Raw genomic sequence first — 17,309 nt, forward strand, 5'->3', positions numbered from 1 at the left:
ACTGCAGTATGAACAGCCAACTTCACTCCTACCCACAACCAGCAGTCTTAAACACTCCCAATAAGGGCAGTAGGAGAACATTGCTCTTTCAAATCTGGTCTTTTCAGAGATTGCTGAAGAATTAAAGTGTGCAATCACAGGCAACTCTTGTTCAAACACAGAGACTAGCGATAAGAGGTCAAAACAGGAAATGAAAGCAATATCCAAAAAGAGAAACTTAAGCTCAGTAGTTATGGAGGAGAAACTACCACAGTAGGGAAAGGCAGGCTCGCAGTTTTCCTCTTAGCTTTCAGATTCACATCCCTTTCAGGTCCACAAGACTGTCCCTCCCTAAATCCTCTGGTCTGAGTCTGAAACCGTCTACACACACATACAATGAGCCCTACAAAGATATCTGTCCGTCCAGGACTATTTGGAGGAAGTGAAATCTTATGGTGAAAGCTACCCAGAGATAGAGCCCAGATGCACCCCACTCCCTCAAAAGGTTACTGAACTTCTGTACAAAAACCTAAACAGGGAACATTAATTTGAACTTCTATAACACTGAACACCAGGACACAGTCAGAACTTGATTTCAGTTGACTATCTACTGCAAAGCATAGCTGTGCACAGTACTCAATTTTCACCCTTATCCTTCTTGTTTTTCCTGGATGGAAGACCCAGAAGGCAGTGACTTCATCCTTTATGTTTGTACAGAACAGACAAAAAGCAATCCTGACTGCGTCTCCTGGTGCCAGGTTTAAATGTTTACAAAAAAATAAGAGCTGTCACTACATCAGTATTGTTCATGGTGAACCTTTTAATCTTTTAATTGCTTGAAGCAAGAGACTCATTTATTCATCCTGATAATTCAGGACACCATCATTTAGGCCAAGGCCCAGAAGAACTTCCCAGTGCTACAAAAATGGCCTAGAAAGGCTTAGCCTAGAAAAACACATGGGGGGAAAGGTTGAACACCCCTGACCAACTGTCTTTCCAATTCCAGAAAAAGCACAAGCAAAGAAGAACAGTAAAAGTTATTTCATACACAAATACGGTGAAATCACGAACACAAATCCCACTTAGAGGCTTAAATAAAACTTTTGGATTCATGCCTTTGAAAACTCGTGTCTCATGCTATGTTCAGGCAGACACTTTCAAGGCTCTTGTCCAAAAGCATTCATCACAGTACACGCCATAGGTTTCAAGACAAGAAGAGGAGACTATTGCCTAGGCAGCATCTTCTTTCCTGAACACACATCACAACAAGAACAATGTGAAAACTAGCATCTCTCCAGCTGAGGAGGATAAATCAGGTAGTCAGTCTATGGATAATATCTGCATTCTATCCCATAACTTCATCCAACATTACCTCTTCTTATTTATTCTTGTTCTTCCATCAACTCGTGCTCTAAGAAGCTGAAGTATAAACCTAAGCGTATCAATAGCTGAACCTCTCCTAAGGGTACCCAAGAAAACAAAACTCTTTCCATAGAGCTCAATACTTTAAGTATAGCTTTATAAAGAATAAAGATTAATTTCTTGCTCTGGAAACCAGTTGAAAGCCTCGTCTGTTCCAAAGTTTTCCTTCCATTGCCTCCGACAAAGAGCCTGCCATAACATACAGTGCAAATATAGCAAGAAAGTCATCTTCAGAGTTTAGAGGGATTTTAGCCTTTTGTATTAATTACAAATCTCACTTGTTTTTGACATCAAATTCCATTTATTAACACTTCACAGATGTTATAAAGTCTTTGCATGAGTGAAAAAGATGCAAGGCTTCTTTTAGAATGAAGATAAGAATACCTGAGCTGCCTCAAGTTAATCTGATGGGTCAAATTTGGAATCCAAGTCTTTTAGACACATAGGCTGGCCACACATAAGGATGACACATCTGTAGGGAATATTTTTTCTCTCTGGGTTAGTAGTTCCTCCAAAGGAGGCAAATCACTTATTTTAAGCAGATAAATCCTCTAGTTTTGGCTGAAGGGACAAGGCTTTGAAGGCTTCCTGATAGAATCAGATGGAAAAGTGTCACTAAAGAAAGATAGACAGGGGAAGGGGGGCAGGGGAAGAGAGAATTAAACTGTTTGAGAACTGTTCTATTTTTTTTTGGGGGGGGGGGAGGGGACTACCTTTGTTTTGAAACTGTTGAAAGACAATACAGTGGAAAGGGTGGGGAAGACAAAACAGCCTGTGCAACTTGTCAGAACAGAACTGGCTGGATACCAAAACAGGGCAGCTTTGGCGATTTACACTTCTTTCTTTCCTCATTCCTTCAAAGGCTCCCCTGTCCCCTGCAAAGACTTAAAAATTTTGTTTTTAGAATTACAGTACTTTAATATGACCAAGTGCTACTACAGATGTGTTTCATGATTCTATTAAAGAACATTAATTGCTTCAGAGTTTAATACATCACTGTACATGCTACATCACTTCTAGTATTAGCTTGCCACCCATTTTTATTTGGAAAAACCTCTCTGCTACATTAAGTAAGCAGACTCAGCACTGATGTGCATATGATAATCTCTAGCTTGTTGCTCATATACCAGCTGTACCCTTTGCTTATCACTGCAGTCAGTGCTCATGTTTCTCATCAAGTAGCTTAAAATACCAGTTATTTAAGCACAGCTGATAGGAAAGATTACCATAGCTATGAATTCAGGAGTCCTGGAATGCAATAAAGACTGTGACAACATAAAAGCATGACTGATTTCTAGTTTTGTCACCTCTTCTTGTCTACTCATTAGTCCACCCATGTGTGTACGTACAAAACAATAAGGTTTGACAGGTAAAGAGATTCACACAGCTAAGGACATCCCTGGAGAATTTATGCTTCTAATTCCTGTGATTATCCCACAATAACTAATAGCCCCTCTATTTTTAGTATTTAACATCTTCATGATATGGAATAAGTGAAGACATTTGGATAAATACATGCTTTTGAGGCAGAAGGAAAGATGATGATTCTGAGATGCTGAGCACAGCAAAGCTGTGGAAAGCTTCAGGATTACTCCTCTGATCCACGTTTCCCTGCCGAAAACAGCCTCCTCGCATTAGTGGACACAGAAGAGGTCTTGTTTGCTAGCTACAAAATACTTAATGTGACATTATTAAAAAGAAAAAGCCCCACGAAAGGTAAAAATGAAGTGAAAGATGCCAGGAGAAGCACAAGTACTGGTAAGGAGTATAATCCATACTCTGTATGACTTGATTTGTGCTACTAATTGTTAAGCTCTATATCCTCCTTCGATAAGCAAGTACGCTACTTAACAGAAACACATAACAGACACTCCATTAGGTCGTCGAGCTAAAAGTGTTTTAGGACAGATATGTAGGAATGGTCAGGTCCAACATTATTTGTTAACACAAACTGTATTGTCAGGATTTGAGTAAGTTTTTTTTATAGCTATATCTATGTAGATAGATAGCTATATCTCCAAATACAAAAATGGGTAGAAATTTTTGTATTAACTGTCATTATCAGATCCCTTTTGAAGTGTTTAAGTTGAAAGAACATGTGGTCATTTGAAAGTAAACAAGGTTAAACTAATATTTAGGCAATATTTATGTAAATTAAATATTTATGCAATACAGCTAAACTAAAGCATTAAAACAGCATCATTAAAATAAGAATTTTTAAAAGTCACAGGTTGTTGTGTTTGGTTTCCCTTGAAAATAATAATTAGAAAAAAATCAAGTATTTTGTTATTTAACTTGACTTTCTAAGCGCCTCGAATCTTTGATTTCAACAGAAAAGCCTGCTGGATCAAAGAATTGGAAGTGTGCATTCTATTAACTGTGTACACATATAGAAAAGCACATAGCTGTGCTAAATTTGCCTTACAGATAACCGACTATTGTATGTGATCAATACATTCCTCCCCTCTAAAAAAATCTGTAATCGTTTAAAAAGTATTCTCAAGCTTCAGCCATTTGTTTTCAATCTTTTTCAAAATAAATCTGTTTTTTTTTTCCTATTAGTATTGCCAAAGGCTTGTTTTTTGCCACATCACTATAGGTCAGAAAGAAAACAAAGTTCCTAAGTTAAAAAAAATTTAAAATATCTTTGTGCAAAAAAACATGCAGTAAATTTCAGCTTGAAAGAGCAATGTTTTGTAAAGCTATGAACACATCAAAACAGGATTTCGAATGGAAATTTCTGCAGGTGCTGAACCTCACATTTATCTTCTGGAGAAATGATGAAAGTGCAAGAAAGAGACATTTGTCAAAGTACTTGACTACAGCAATATTCTGAATTCTTAAGCACGAGTCTATAAAGATAGAGAGTTCTTCTAGATATAAGCCCCCTACAATAAGCTCAGAAGTCACAATTTCAAGATGACAGGAGAAAAGCTTTTATGAGTGAAGCAAGCAAAGAGGGCAACAGGCAGCTTATTATGCACTCTCAATGGATTGTTATCAAGTATCACACAAGTAGACTAACTATTAGTTAATACAGATACTGCCCTACAAACTGCCTACATAAGAACTTGAAAAATGTAATAAAACCTGTTAATAAAATCCAGCAATAAATAACATATGAGGAGGCATATCAGGAAACAAAGTTATCAGACAAGGTGACATCCCTTTAAAACCAGAAATTTGAAACAGGCAGTCTCAGCCATACACAAAAGAAGCTTTTTTAATAACCTAACATTACAGCTTGCTATGGCTTAAGTTAGTTGAACCACAGTTACTCTGTGGCCATCTTTACCAGAACCAGGTTTCAATTAGTAAAAAGGGGGGGGGGGGGGGGGGAGAGAGGAAAAAGTAGTATTCCTTCACATTCTCTCCACAAAATAAAGTCTGTTTGTAAGACTCAAAGCTGTGTCCAATACATTGTAGAAGTGTCCTAATTACTATACATGTTCTTTGAGCTCCAGCCTCATTCCTTAAACAGTGACCTATTACAGCATCAAAAGAAGCTACAGTACACTTAGAAGATCTGATAAAAACCACAGTAAAATAGAGGAATGTTAAAATGGTCACTTAAACCCCTCTTCTCGGCTTCCAAACTAGCACCTCAGACTTTCTGCAGATATCTCCACACAGGTTGAACCTTGATAATTCTTCACCACAGGCATAACCTATTTTTTTTCCAAACAGTACCACCTTTGTTATCCAAATGCAGAACTTCTTGCAGATAGGAGTACACATCACAAAACTCACCATCTATAGGAATGATATAGGTTTACTACCCCAGCATAAACTGGCTTAATAGTCTATGAGTACAGCTGGAGTCTTGATATCCTTCTAAAAACCATCCTATTGAGTGATCTGTGTTTTCCACACTTCCACCCATTGTTTCTCATCTTTCTTATCCTTATCTAGTGAACAGAAAGGCTGCCGGCAGCAAGTCTGACAAGTCTCCATTTCCATTACAATGAATGGCAGAGCCAGATGCTAACCGCTATGGCAAGGACAAAACTGACAGCCGGCACAACAGTCTTTGGAGATGCGACAGTCTGCATTTCAGGCTGGAATAGGAGGAAGGGTAAGAAACAACGTCAGAGAAAGTCTTGGCAATAGGGAGAACGCACAAGCAGTGACAGACAGTATCTGAGATGAATGTGTGTCCAAATAGGCTTCAGGATGTTCCCAAAGCCACATTGTGAGGATCTGCAGTCCCGCTCAGGTTTCCTTAGTCTTAGATATGTTGTGACACCTTTGTCCATTAATACTAAAGCCAAGGGCAGATGCGAGATGGGAGAGTTTTCCCAGATGCAGAGAATCAGTCAGTGGAGGAATGCTGCGCTATGGAAAAAATCAAAACAGAAACTATGACATTTCCCTTTTCTTTGTCCTCCCTGCTCAACACAAGTAATCTAAGGTAGCTATCAACAGCTCCCTCTGGGAGATTTGTTCAAATTCAGTTTCGACTGGGGGAAGAGGAAAGCAAAGGCTTTCAGCATTGTTACTGCAGTACCCCAGCCACCCTGCACTTGAATCACACAGGGTTGCCTAACGAACAACACCCCAGGTAAGCAGTGTTTAAGCCTCTCGAAGCATAAGCTTCTCACTTCACCTCCCAGATAGAGGCAGTACTACCAGAAAAGTTCTGCAATCTCTTAATGCTCCCTTAAGCTGTGCCAAATCCTGATGGAAGGTGTTTAATGAGTGCAGGTGGACAATGGCCAGAACCTGCGTTTGTTCTGAAGTGAAGATGGGTCAAATTTGATATTCTCCATATAATTGTAAATATTACAGGTATGAAAAAAGGAAAATAGAGATTCTGAATGTTTTTCAGAGGTGCTTATTGACTAAGCTGCCATAAAATAAGTTCTGCCACCATTTAAAAAGTGAAGGCTAGAAGATATCTCAATGGTTTTGAGCAGTGTTTGTTCCTTTGCTGCTTAAAACCAAAACATTATAAAACTATTTTTTTAAAGCACTGAAGACTCAAATAGCATGCTTCATACTGAACAGAAATTAGAAAGGGAAGCATGCCATTTGGCCGTCACTGATCACCTCCAGTGATTTTAAAGATATGCTCTAGTGTATATTTTCAAGTTTATGTATCCTTATCAACAGCATTTTCACCACTTTCCATGGAGGCCAGATCTAGTCCAATAGGTCCCATACTCTACAAATGCATCTACCTTGAACTTAGGCTTCACCTGGGGACAGTTCCTTCCTATTACTCTGTTAATGGTTGTGGTCTGAAGGCCATGGATGTTTATCACTGAACAGCTTGCTTTGCTGTGACTCTGCAACCAGAGCCTTGAACCATTCTGAACAGCACTTTTCACACCCATGGCCTTTACATGGTTCAAGTTTGCACTACACCTTACAGTCATGCCATTACATCCACACTTTCTTCACATCATTTGTCATAAACTGGAGCCTCCTAAAAATGTGTCCTTTTGCTGTTTTCACTATCATTTATCTAGGTTTCTGGTATATTTCTGGTACTCAGGTTTATGTCACTGCATGACATTTAAAATAAGCCCGTCAAAGCTGTAAAAAAGATGAACTGCATCTGTGGTTTGGGACTTGATACTCTACAAGAGTCACAAATGAGGGTCATGTAAAGCATGCTCAGTCACAGCCCAAAGCAAGTCTCCTAATCATCACCTCCCTTCATACCATTTAGTTTTGGGTTTTTTTGCTGAAGATAAGTAGTGTATCCATTATGGATCCCCCTCTCATTCCTTGAGACCCATTTTGAGAGATAAATATGGAAATAGTGTAGAATACCCATTTGTTTATGGCACAGGATTAATCATGGCATTTCATATGCTACAAGAAAGAATAAGACAACTATTTCAGTCCCTATCTTTCAACTTTTCTATCACAGAAAACATGGTTTCCACACTGCAAATTTGCATCAAATTCTTGAATTGCTATCCTCAATTTCCCTTCTTCCCATATGCTTCATCAACAGTGAGACAAAAAGGCAAAACAGATTAAAAATTAAAACCGTCACATGCAAATAGATCAATTTTCCTTGAAATCCATGTGTCCTCTGCTTAAGATTTCCCCCCACACACACACACCCCTTGTCTTTCTCCATGCAGAGATAATGCCAGGCTAACTCATCATTTAAATAAAAATGAACTGATAGAAAGCAGTGGATAACACCTCACCCACTTAAAAAAATAAAATAAAAAAGCAATTTACCTCTCGTTTATTTCTCCTGGCAACTTTGAGAAATTCCATAAGGATCTGCAACTGCGCAGCATGGGACTCCTGTAATGTATAGTAAATAAGGGTGTGTAACTCTTCTATATAGTTTAAGAGAAACAAATGTTCATTTGACACACAAATTCAAACTTCACATAGAAGCAGCTTTCATTTAGAGGTGAGTGAAAGAAAATAGCTTATTAAGGCATAGTTGCAAGAATGGTAGTTTTACTTTGCCTCACAGGTTTTAAGGTTTTGTTTGGCTCATGGCAAGTTTTTACATGAAGCCAGACATCCTTGTAACAGGTCTCCTTTGTGTATTACAGAGGACTTACTAATATGTCAAAACACTTTTTTTCTTGGCTAGTGCATCTGAAATTGCTTTGGGAATACAGGTTCCTCACAGACTCATCTTCTATCCTGGAAGATCATTAGCATCCACTTCTGTGATGAACATTGAAACAGTAAGCATATATACAAGAAACACCTCTCCTCCAAATTAACATTTGTGCATATGTAAAGATGGGACTACAGGTTTCTCCAGAAGCAAAGACAAAGGTTAAGTTCACTGATGAAACTAAAGCATCCCTTTCCAGTTTTTCCATAATAGTTCATTTTCCTCAACGAGTTTAGCATTTTCACCTAAACTGGCCAAAAACTTGATGCAGCAAGAGAAGTAGAAAAGCAGAAAAGGAAGAAAAAAATATATATGTATTCCAGCATTAATATAGCCCTAATTCTATCCTGGCATTCTGAGACATTTTTAAAACCTCCAGAAAAAACTATTATTAAAGGACCATAAGCATAGACTCAGAAAGGTTCAAGGCATATGAGCACCCAGAAGGGAATGGTAAAGAGAAAAATGCAATTGCAGATCAGGATGTGAGAAGACTTTTCTGGGATGATTCTCTTACTCTTTCTCTCTCCCTCCATGACTACCATGAGAAAGAAGTAAGCAAAACTCTAAAGAAAAGTGCTTTTAAATTGCTGTTTAAATGGCAGGGTGTTATTAAGTCTTAACACACTTTGTTTCTGTTCTGAAGCATACATACACTCAATCCCGTGTCTTCTATGATGTTTGTCACAAACAGAAGAAAGCTTGAGGAAAAAGAGGTTTTGCTATTCAGTTAGAAACCATACTCCCACCTATCTTCACTGAACAACAGTGAAAAAACCATATGTATAAGTCCCCACACAGTAAGACAATATATGACATGCTAGTAGCCAAGTAAGCAGATTTTGGTTTTTTTTTCCCTCCATCAGAACCAGAGGTTGTGTAAACACTAATTTTGCAAGAGTGAATAAGATATGTAATTCTCAACAAAGGTTTTCCTCACCTGTTTTGAAATCCACCCTCTTACCCAGACTTCACTAGGCCAAATTCTCTAATCCAGTTTAATTTAGAAGGTCTGGCTGTTATAATTGGAAAATGATCAGCTGAGATCAAGAGCATGGTGTGAATGCATCCTAGAAGTGGCCAAACACAGAACTATCCCAAACCAACTACATTTCGGTTAAATCATAGTAGCAGCTTGCTTCATGTTGTGTAAATATTCAAATTGACTTCATAAATAAGACATCTGAACTTTTCATGCAAGCATGAAATACTAGAGGAACATAGCCTTCAGAGATGAAAATCATTCAAGTTCTATCAATTACAGTAGAACTAAAACTTAAAAAGTATGATTTTTCTTCATGCTCATATCTTTGATTTTATCAGTTAACCTACAATTTGGCCCTCTTAAATATGTATGAAGATGTTTGCTAATTGAACATTACACTAGTAAATTTTCAGATCTTTCTAGGTAATGAGCTTTAAGCGTTCTGCTAGCCACCTTCTCTACCACTTTACCTGTTCCATTTGCACAACCCTGCCGGCAGCAACACTATAAGCATATTTATGACACTACAGTGCAAGCCTTAGACAGTTTGCTGCTGCAACAAAAGTTAGCAAGATGGCCAACTTTTCAATACCAAAATGCGAGAGAAAATTCTGAGTAATTAATTCAGCAATAAAATTTTACTTTAAAGAGATAATAGTGTGAAAGGTTAAACTAATCAAAGGTTAAATTAAAAAAGAAAATTAATTAGGACAGAAGAAACTTCTTACTGCTTCCAACTGCTTCTTCTTTTGCACCAGCAGCTCCAGCATCAGGTTGACATTGGCCAAGTCAAGATTGTCTTGATCAGTTCCCAACAAGTCTTGAATAATCTGCCACCTATGGCCATTCTAAGAAGACAACAAGAGATGTTGGGGAGACAGTAAGTTCAAGCAATCCAGGATGATGTCCAACAGATATTAAAAGCAACACTTCAGTATTTCATCCTTCATAAAAAACACAAGCAGTTTTCAGGAATCAGAATTTCCAATTCTCCCACACGTACAGGACATCTATTCTACTGCTTCTGTGTAACTACTTATCTTATTTGGAAGATATTTTGAGAATGTGCCCTTTGCAAGAGCTTAGCTGCTGCTATGAAGAGATTATTTCACAGCCACAATTTTATCTGATTTGTGCCCTAGTTTCTGAGAACATATTTCTATGAGAAGGAAGAAAAAAAGAAAAGTGTATTTATCCAAGCTTAGTTGAATTCTAAGTCTACCTGAAACATTGTTAAGTGGCAATACCTTTTAATTTTTTTTTTTTTTAAACAAGTAGTAGGTGAAGCCTTCCAAGCAAAATTCAAATGGAAGAAGGGAGTATCAGTCTGTTTCTTTTGTTCACATCTCCTACGCTACCTCCTCTCAAATGTATTTTCATGAGAAATGTGAGAGCAAAGAAGATGGAACTCATCAGGGTGATCTTTACATTCCACCCATTAGAACTGAGAAGCACTCCTCAGTGTTAACATGCTACCACTCAGCCCATTCCCCTTTTCCTTACAGGGTGTTTACTCTTGTCATCAGTAACACATTAAAAAAAAACCCCATCTCTTAACATGCAATGCCTGAATCGTATGTTAGTGCTAACATAGCCTTACATTAAAAAGTTTCAGGAACCAACAGAAGCAGCTGAAAGACTTTTAGGCCTTCTAAAAAACAAAGCTGGATTAAAAAAAAATCCTGTCCTCTCAAGCTGTAACACTAAATCAACATATTTAAATTTGCAAGAACAAGAAATGTCATCCAATCTAATCCAGACATTTTCTAAGAGGCTGTAGCCTATTTGTATTGGATAGATTAAGAAAAGAAATAATATTCTATATGGATGTTACATATTTTTACAAAACATTCAACAGACAACCTGTGGAAACGACAGAGACAAAAAACTCAATTTCAGTCTGGGGCAACTGGAAAAAATTACATAATTTTTAAACAAGTCAACATGTGATTTGAAACTAACTAGTACAATCCAAAATAACTTTTAGAACATACTGTATTCTCATAAAAATGGAAAAAAACAAAAAAGTCAGATTTATGGAAAGGAAATTCTCATTTGATTTGGGATTGCCCCACAAAGAGTTTATTTTGGACAAAAAAAAGATACTGAATTAATAAAGTTAAAATAGTGAAACTGATAAAGATCCAAAAATAATTTCATTTTCAGAGAGTTAACAGTTACAAGAAGACTAACCCTGGAAAACAATTGCTTGCAGAAATGGAATATAATTGAAGCACTATTTACAGGTTTGTCAGGCTTAATAAGCAAGGTTAGAGAAAAGCAGGTGTTCCAACAAAATGAGAAAAGACATTACAGAAAAAGACTCATTTTCCTCAGATATCAGATTCTAGTATGGTGTTTGCATTATGGATAAAAATGCTCTCAGTTTATGGTATACACTGTGAGGCTTGCCTTAACTGACATTGAAAGGACCAGGAAAAAAGTTTATATACAAGTGCCCTTAATTTGATGGACAAGCTAAACTATTCAGAGAAATTTAGAGATGCCTTAACATGATTTCTTAATTAAAAAGGCAAATCCATTACCAAGAAATGCTTAGTGTTGGATTCATTTGTTGTAACATGTCTCAAATGACTTGTCTTAACATCAAAAAATATTACAAGAGGAGAACAGGTACACTGAAAAGTTGGCACAACAGCAAGATTTCTTTTTTAGAGATGTTGGTATTTTTATTTGCTGCCAAAAGATAGACACAGTACTGTTTTTAGAATAAAATCATGGTAAATGTCCACACTTACTGGCAGTTATCTAATGTAGATGCATCTACGGGTATGGCTTTTAAAAGGGGTGCTATTGAGATAAAGTAGAACTAATTTCCAAGAAGTTATGTAGATGCTTTCAGGTCAGCTGTGCACATTTTAAAACAGATGTAAAATCCTTCAATATTAAATATTAAAAAACTGGCTGTGAATAAGCCAATTAATCTTTTAAAGGCACTCTTTTCTAAAGCATACAACTGCTGAAAGTATAATTTTCTACAATGCAGCCCCTAAATTAATAACACTCAGTTTTTTCAACAGGCACTAAAAATGCAGGTTTCATGATCTTTAATATTACTTTCTAACTATATTTATGAATTATAGAAGCAAAGGAAGGAAACCAGACATAGCAAGACCAATAGTATTTAAGTTTTCTGCTTGCAGCCACATATTCATTTCAGTCTTAATGTACAAGAGTTTGCTGCAGCACAGGGGTTTCTTCAACAAAGAATACAAATTTTGCTAAGTTGTATCCTGATTCTGTGACATGACAAAAGCCTAGAATAGATCCAGAAAGTTGTCCCTGGAATCAGAGCCAGAATGTCAGTACTTCAAACACATCCTTCTCCCTCTTGTGGCTGGTATTATCCTTCTTCCAATTTCCCTCTAGAACACCGCTTCTCATATGAAGGGACAAGCTTGTGGCCCCACTAATCATCTATTACTCTCACTGTAATTGTAATTTCCAACACTGAATGAAGTTTTTGACCTTTAAACAAGTATGCTTCCATGGGTAACTTCCCAGGTTATATTCAATACATCACATGACATTTAACTATGCTAACAGCTTGTCTCTGCATGTATACTGGCTGGCAAGAAGAATTAGAGTTAACAAGGTTGAAGGGATCCAATGCTACTGATGCTGGGATTATTCCCTGTAAAGCAAATTAAAGCATCGTCTCAAGGATAAAATTTCTTCTAAATTAGGCCACATAATGACACAATCACTCTACAGAAAGATTAAATAAATATAAAGTAAGAAAGTTGGAACATACGGTGCTACTCACTGAATGGTCCAGTTTGAATCTTTTCTCCTCAGATCTTTGCTTCTGTTTAAGAATAAGTTCATTGACTAAAATAAATAAATAGATAGGACATCAGAGCATGAAATGGACAGACAACTTAAAGTTCACAATGCAAGTATGAATTCAACGTTAAGATTATTAGTAATTAAAGGGTAAAAAAAAAGTGCTTCCATTTTTTCTGATCAGTTTATTCTTTCAATAAATTTGTGAAGGATAAGGAGTTTAAAAAATCCTTTTGCAAATATAATGCCTACACATTCCCAAAACTGCTTCAGTTCCTTTTTCCTCAGCACCCACACTTCTCTACTAGATGAAGTTTTTCAACTCTGAGGCGGAAGCAGATCATAGAAGAGCATGAAGGAGATAAAACATTAACAGATTTACTACAGCCTGATAACAAATGCAGTCAAATAGAACAACTTTTTCCTTTAATCACTATCTTTATATTTTGTAAAGATTTTTGCTACAGCTTTATGTCCTACTAATATTGTGAATGGTGTAAACAGACACAGAAAAGATAACCTCATCTGTCCTATCCCTTTACACACATATATACAAGCTCTTCTCCTTCCTCACCTGTTTTTCCCAAACCAGAACTCTCAGATCTTCGAAAACAGATGTACAGAAGCAACATTCTTTGGCCTAACACACATTCCCAGACTTGCCTCAGCATTATATTCATCACAGTGTACTTGGGCCTAAATTAGGAGTGCCTGCTTCTGAAGCATTCTTTGGCTGCTATGGTTTTTAATCTATTTAACAGTAAAGGGATATCCCAGCACATGAAATCAAAAATTTAATTTAATTTTGATGTTTTGCACTGCAATACATTTCCTTTGATCTTTTCTCCCCAGTAACCCAATCTTATTTCTATTTCCAGCTATGAGCATTTCCCCCCACTCTGTTTAAGGGCCAAAAAATTAGGCATGTGCATAGGTAGGTGTATGCACATTCATTCTACACATGATTTACACACATACACAAGTCACATGGACCTCACTGAAGGAGCCAATCAAATCTAAATCCCAGGCCAAAGCAATACCATATGTAAGCCAGCCCCCTTCAGTGTTCATGCTCTGTAAACAGGGCATGTTTTTGATTATTAGACAGATGACAGTCCAAGAAAACAGAATAAACAGAGATTTAAACGTTGTAGTCTAAGACAACATCTTCAGTTTTGCTTTTTATAATAGGCCAACAACCACAAGTCTGAATCTTTCTGCTATAAATCATCATACAGCAATGCTGAAGGCAGTGGAGCACTAACAATTTATACTACTAATCAGGTGTTTTGGGATTTTTTTTTTTTTTAAAACACAACTGACACAGGGCTGATGTGTGGGTTTTTTTTAATATACAGAACCAGGTGAACCTCTAACACAGCTAAGATGTTTCCCATGCAAGCAAACATAGGGCTCACCTAAGAAGTTGGGGTAAAGATGATCTATGTTGTCCACCACATAGTTACATTTGGGACATCTGTTATTGTCTTCCAAACTCTGATGAATACATTTATAGCTGTTTAAAAAAAATAAAAATCAAGAAACAAACAAGTGAGCAAACCTCAAGGAAAAGAAAATTCACATAAGCTAAACATCAACCACAGATAAGGTATACTCTGTTTGTGTTGCTAGCTAACAGCTGTGTTGCCTACAACACTGAAGTCAGAATGTTCCAATATTAACTAAGAGTGTGGTACAACAAAAAGACAATTAAGTTTCTTGGCAAGGATTATGAGCAGTATTTAAGTACTTAACTCTCAGTCATTTCACTAAGGACTGTTGCAATGGGAACACCTCCATGATGCTTCCGTCTTGAATTTATGCTGCTCTTTCACAGACAGAGCTAACAAAACAGACTTATTCAGAAGCAACTCTTCCAGGCTAACCAAATACTTAGTAAGTGGCATTAAAAGCTATTGTGCCTTTTGGGTAATCAAGCACAGAAGAAAACACCTTTCTTCCAACTTCTCACATTTTCTGCAACCCCCCCCCGGATGTTCTTCCAGTGTATGCAATTAGTATCAGCCACTTCACAAGTGCTCTGTTCAATTTTTAGCTATGTGAGGGACAGAGTAATCACACGATGCACTTTAACAGAAAGTTTATGCATCTCTTATGAACAATTTAGCTTCACATCAACTACTGGAAGAGATATCCTACAACACAACATTGCTCTGTTCACTCTAAAGAAAGATATTTGAATGCTTATCTCAGACATTAAAACAATTTCAAACACAGGGATAAAGTGTTACCATGTAGGGAACAAAATCAGTTGCTACCTTACCTGTTACATATTCTAAAAATCAGGTGAATCCGCTGCTTGAGACAAGCGTTTAAAGCTACTAAAATACTACTTCTTGTAAAAGGTACAAGATTTATTTCTAGTTAACATACACCATAAGAGTACAGTGCACACAGGACATTAAAACCTCATGGTTCAAAGTTTATTCCAGTCCCTAATTGAGAACAGAAGGAGCAGATAATTCCACACCTGCCCCCTGGAGGGTTCTTGTACTTCTCCAGGAAACATTTGTTTCTTGTGACAGCCAGAGATAACATACTGAAGAATATATGGACCTTGGGCCAATTCAATGCAACAGTTTCCTTGCAAACATTTTGAGAAAAAAAAAAAAAAATATCAGTGGGAGGGGGGAAGAGAAAGAAGCAAGCCTGAAGTATAGTCTCTCCTAAGAAGCTTAATAGACTCAAAATCTATAAAAAAGTCACAGGCTTCCAAAAGTCAAGGTGCAAGCCATTTCAAACTGCATATGGACTTGCGTGAAGGCAAGGAAGACCTAACAACCCAGCACTCACACCCGTGACTTCTACCAGCAGTGGGATTCACCGCTTCAGGTGATAATAGACAAAAATAGCTGGAAAACCCCCATTCTCCAGTATAAATAAGAAGTTGGCAGCTGTTCTGACTCTGGGTACCCAATGCCACCAAGAGTTAATGACCACTATTGCTTTACAAAGGAAGTAGCAGGGTGGCACAATGTTTTAAATACGAAGACAACTTTGCTTTTTAACCAACTGGCAGTCATCTGTTCAAATCTGATTTCAATCTTTCTTCCATGCAAGGACGGAAGGCAAAAGAAACAAAACTGGGAAAGAACAGAGTTACGAGTCATGCTGCAAGAGACAGACATTTTGCTCAATACCAAAATCTTACCAGAAGCTGTGTCCACATTTCGTCATGTAGGCTTCTTCAATCATATCAAAACAGATGGGGCTGAAAACAAAATTACAGAGATGCCTTTTTACATTTGAAAAAAAGGGGAGCAGTATTTTTAACTCAAAGCCGTCATCTAATCACTATTAGGTAATATTTTCTGTTTGTAAAATGAGAGGGGAAAAAAGTACAACACTAACCAGGCAGGATAAAGATCAAAATGGCAATTAACACTTATTTGAACTCAGAACTATGTTGTAGTTTGCTACAATTAGAAACCAGTAAGCCTTCATTCTTGAAGCTTTCAGCAGTTTCAAATTACCCAAACACAAAGCCAGAGAATTTTCTACAAGCAAAATTGCAGAAGAACCTCCTAACCATCCATCTCCATCTCAAACTGAACTTAAAAAAAACATTTTTAATAAACAAATATTTAATAAGATAGTTATAGATTAGGTTACCCTTCCTTTTTGCAGCCAAGTTGTGTACAATTAAAGAAAAACGCAAAAAGAGGTAGTTCAGTAATGAATTTATAAGAATTAATAAGGTGGAGGAGAAGGTGCCAAAGAGGGGGGTGTTCTTGCACAAGTTGGCCACATAGCAGGCAGAGCCGAAGCTACTGAACACTATAAAGGAGCAGTGCAATTGAAAGAGGAAACCAACAAATCAGTGTTATAAAGTCAAAGGAAAAGTTAAAAAAGGTAGAATCCTGGATGTTAATAAGGAGGACAAAAGAATGCAGATGGAAACAAGGGCTTTAATTTCTTCCAAGACAAGCTTATGACGGAAGCAAGCGCAGTGCTTGAAACGACAGAGCCAGCTCTCTGGGAGGGACTGCCAAGGAGCTAGCGGGCAGCTCGAGAGAAAAGGAAGTATGTGCGAACAGAGAGGGTTCTCCAGGAGCTTGAGCAAGACAAGAAATGACAAAGAAAATAAGTGAAAGGGCGAGCGGAGGAAGTGTTTGCCTCATTATCAAGTGGCTATCACATGTTCGAAACACAAATGAAATACAAGTGAAGGCAGAAGAGAGCTGTACCTTGCTTTCAGTGAGTACTACAACGGTATACCTTACCAGTCAATCAGAGGTGGCAACTGCATAATACTCATCTTAAGGTTTTGACCACCTATTTAGTGAGGAGTTGGGAACAGCAACTTTACAAGTGTAACACAAACTGTTGCATCACCTGCATCACAAGCTTTGCCTTGCTTTCAGGTCCTTATAGACAGAACATCTCATGAATCCAAATACTTTCCTCATACGCCCACAAGTACATACTGATCTCCATCCACAGAGCTTCTAACCAGTATTTGTTCTCTTCAGAAACACCCTCCTCCCATGTTCT

The 17,309-nt window shown here is 37.4% G+C and overlaps 1 protein-coding gene across 3 annotated transcripts in view; it reads right to left on the minus strand.

Annotated features, from left to right (window-relative positions):
* COP1 (COP1 E3 ubiquitin ligase) overlaps window positions 1-17,309 on the minus strand; it is a 134,916-nt gene that overhangs the window by 111,726 nt on the left and 5,881 nt on the right. For 2 of the 3 annotated variants that reach the window (XR_003259314.2, XM_026101024.2), the window contains exons 2-6: window positions 15,967-16,026; window positions 14,213-14,310; window positions 12,763-12,839; window positions 9,716-9,835; window positions 7,603-7,671 (exon numbers count right to left, since the gene is read on the minus strand). Coding sequence is in view for 2 of the 3 variants with exons in the window: in XM_026101024.2 (XP_025956809.2) it covers window positions 7,603-7,671; window positions 9,716-9,835; window positions 12,763-12,839; window positions 14,213-14,310; window positions 15,967-16,026 (424 nt within the window). In the remaining variant the exon portion in view is untranslated. The remainder of the gene's footprint in view (window positions 1-7,602; window positions 7,672-9,715; window positions 9,836-12,762; window positions 12,840-14,212; window positions 14,311-15,966; window positions 16,027-17,309) is intronic. The other variant, XM_026101025.2, reaches the window with a different exon arrangement.

Source organism: Dromaius novaehollandiae, chromosome 8, assembly GCF_036370855.1.
Source record: "Dromaius novaehollandiae isolate bDroNov1 chromosome 8, bDroNov1.hap1, whole genome shotgun sequence".
NCBI classification, from domain to species: Eukaryota; Metazoa; Chordata; class Aves; order Casuariiformes; family Dromaiidae; genus Dromaius; species Dromaius novaehollandiae.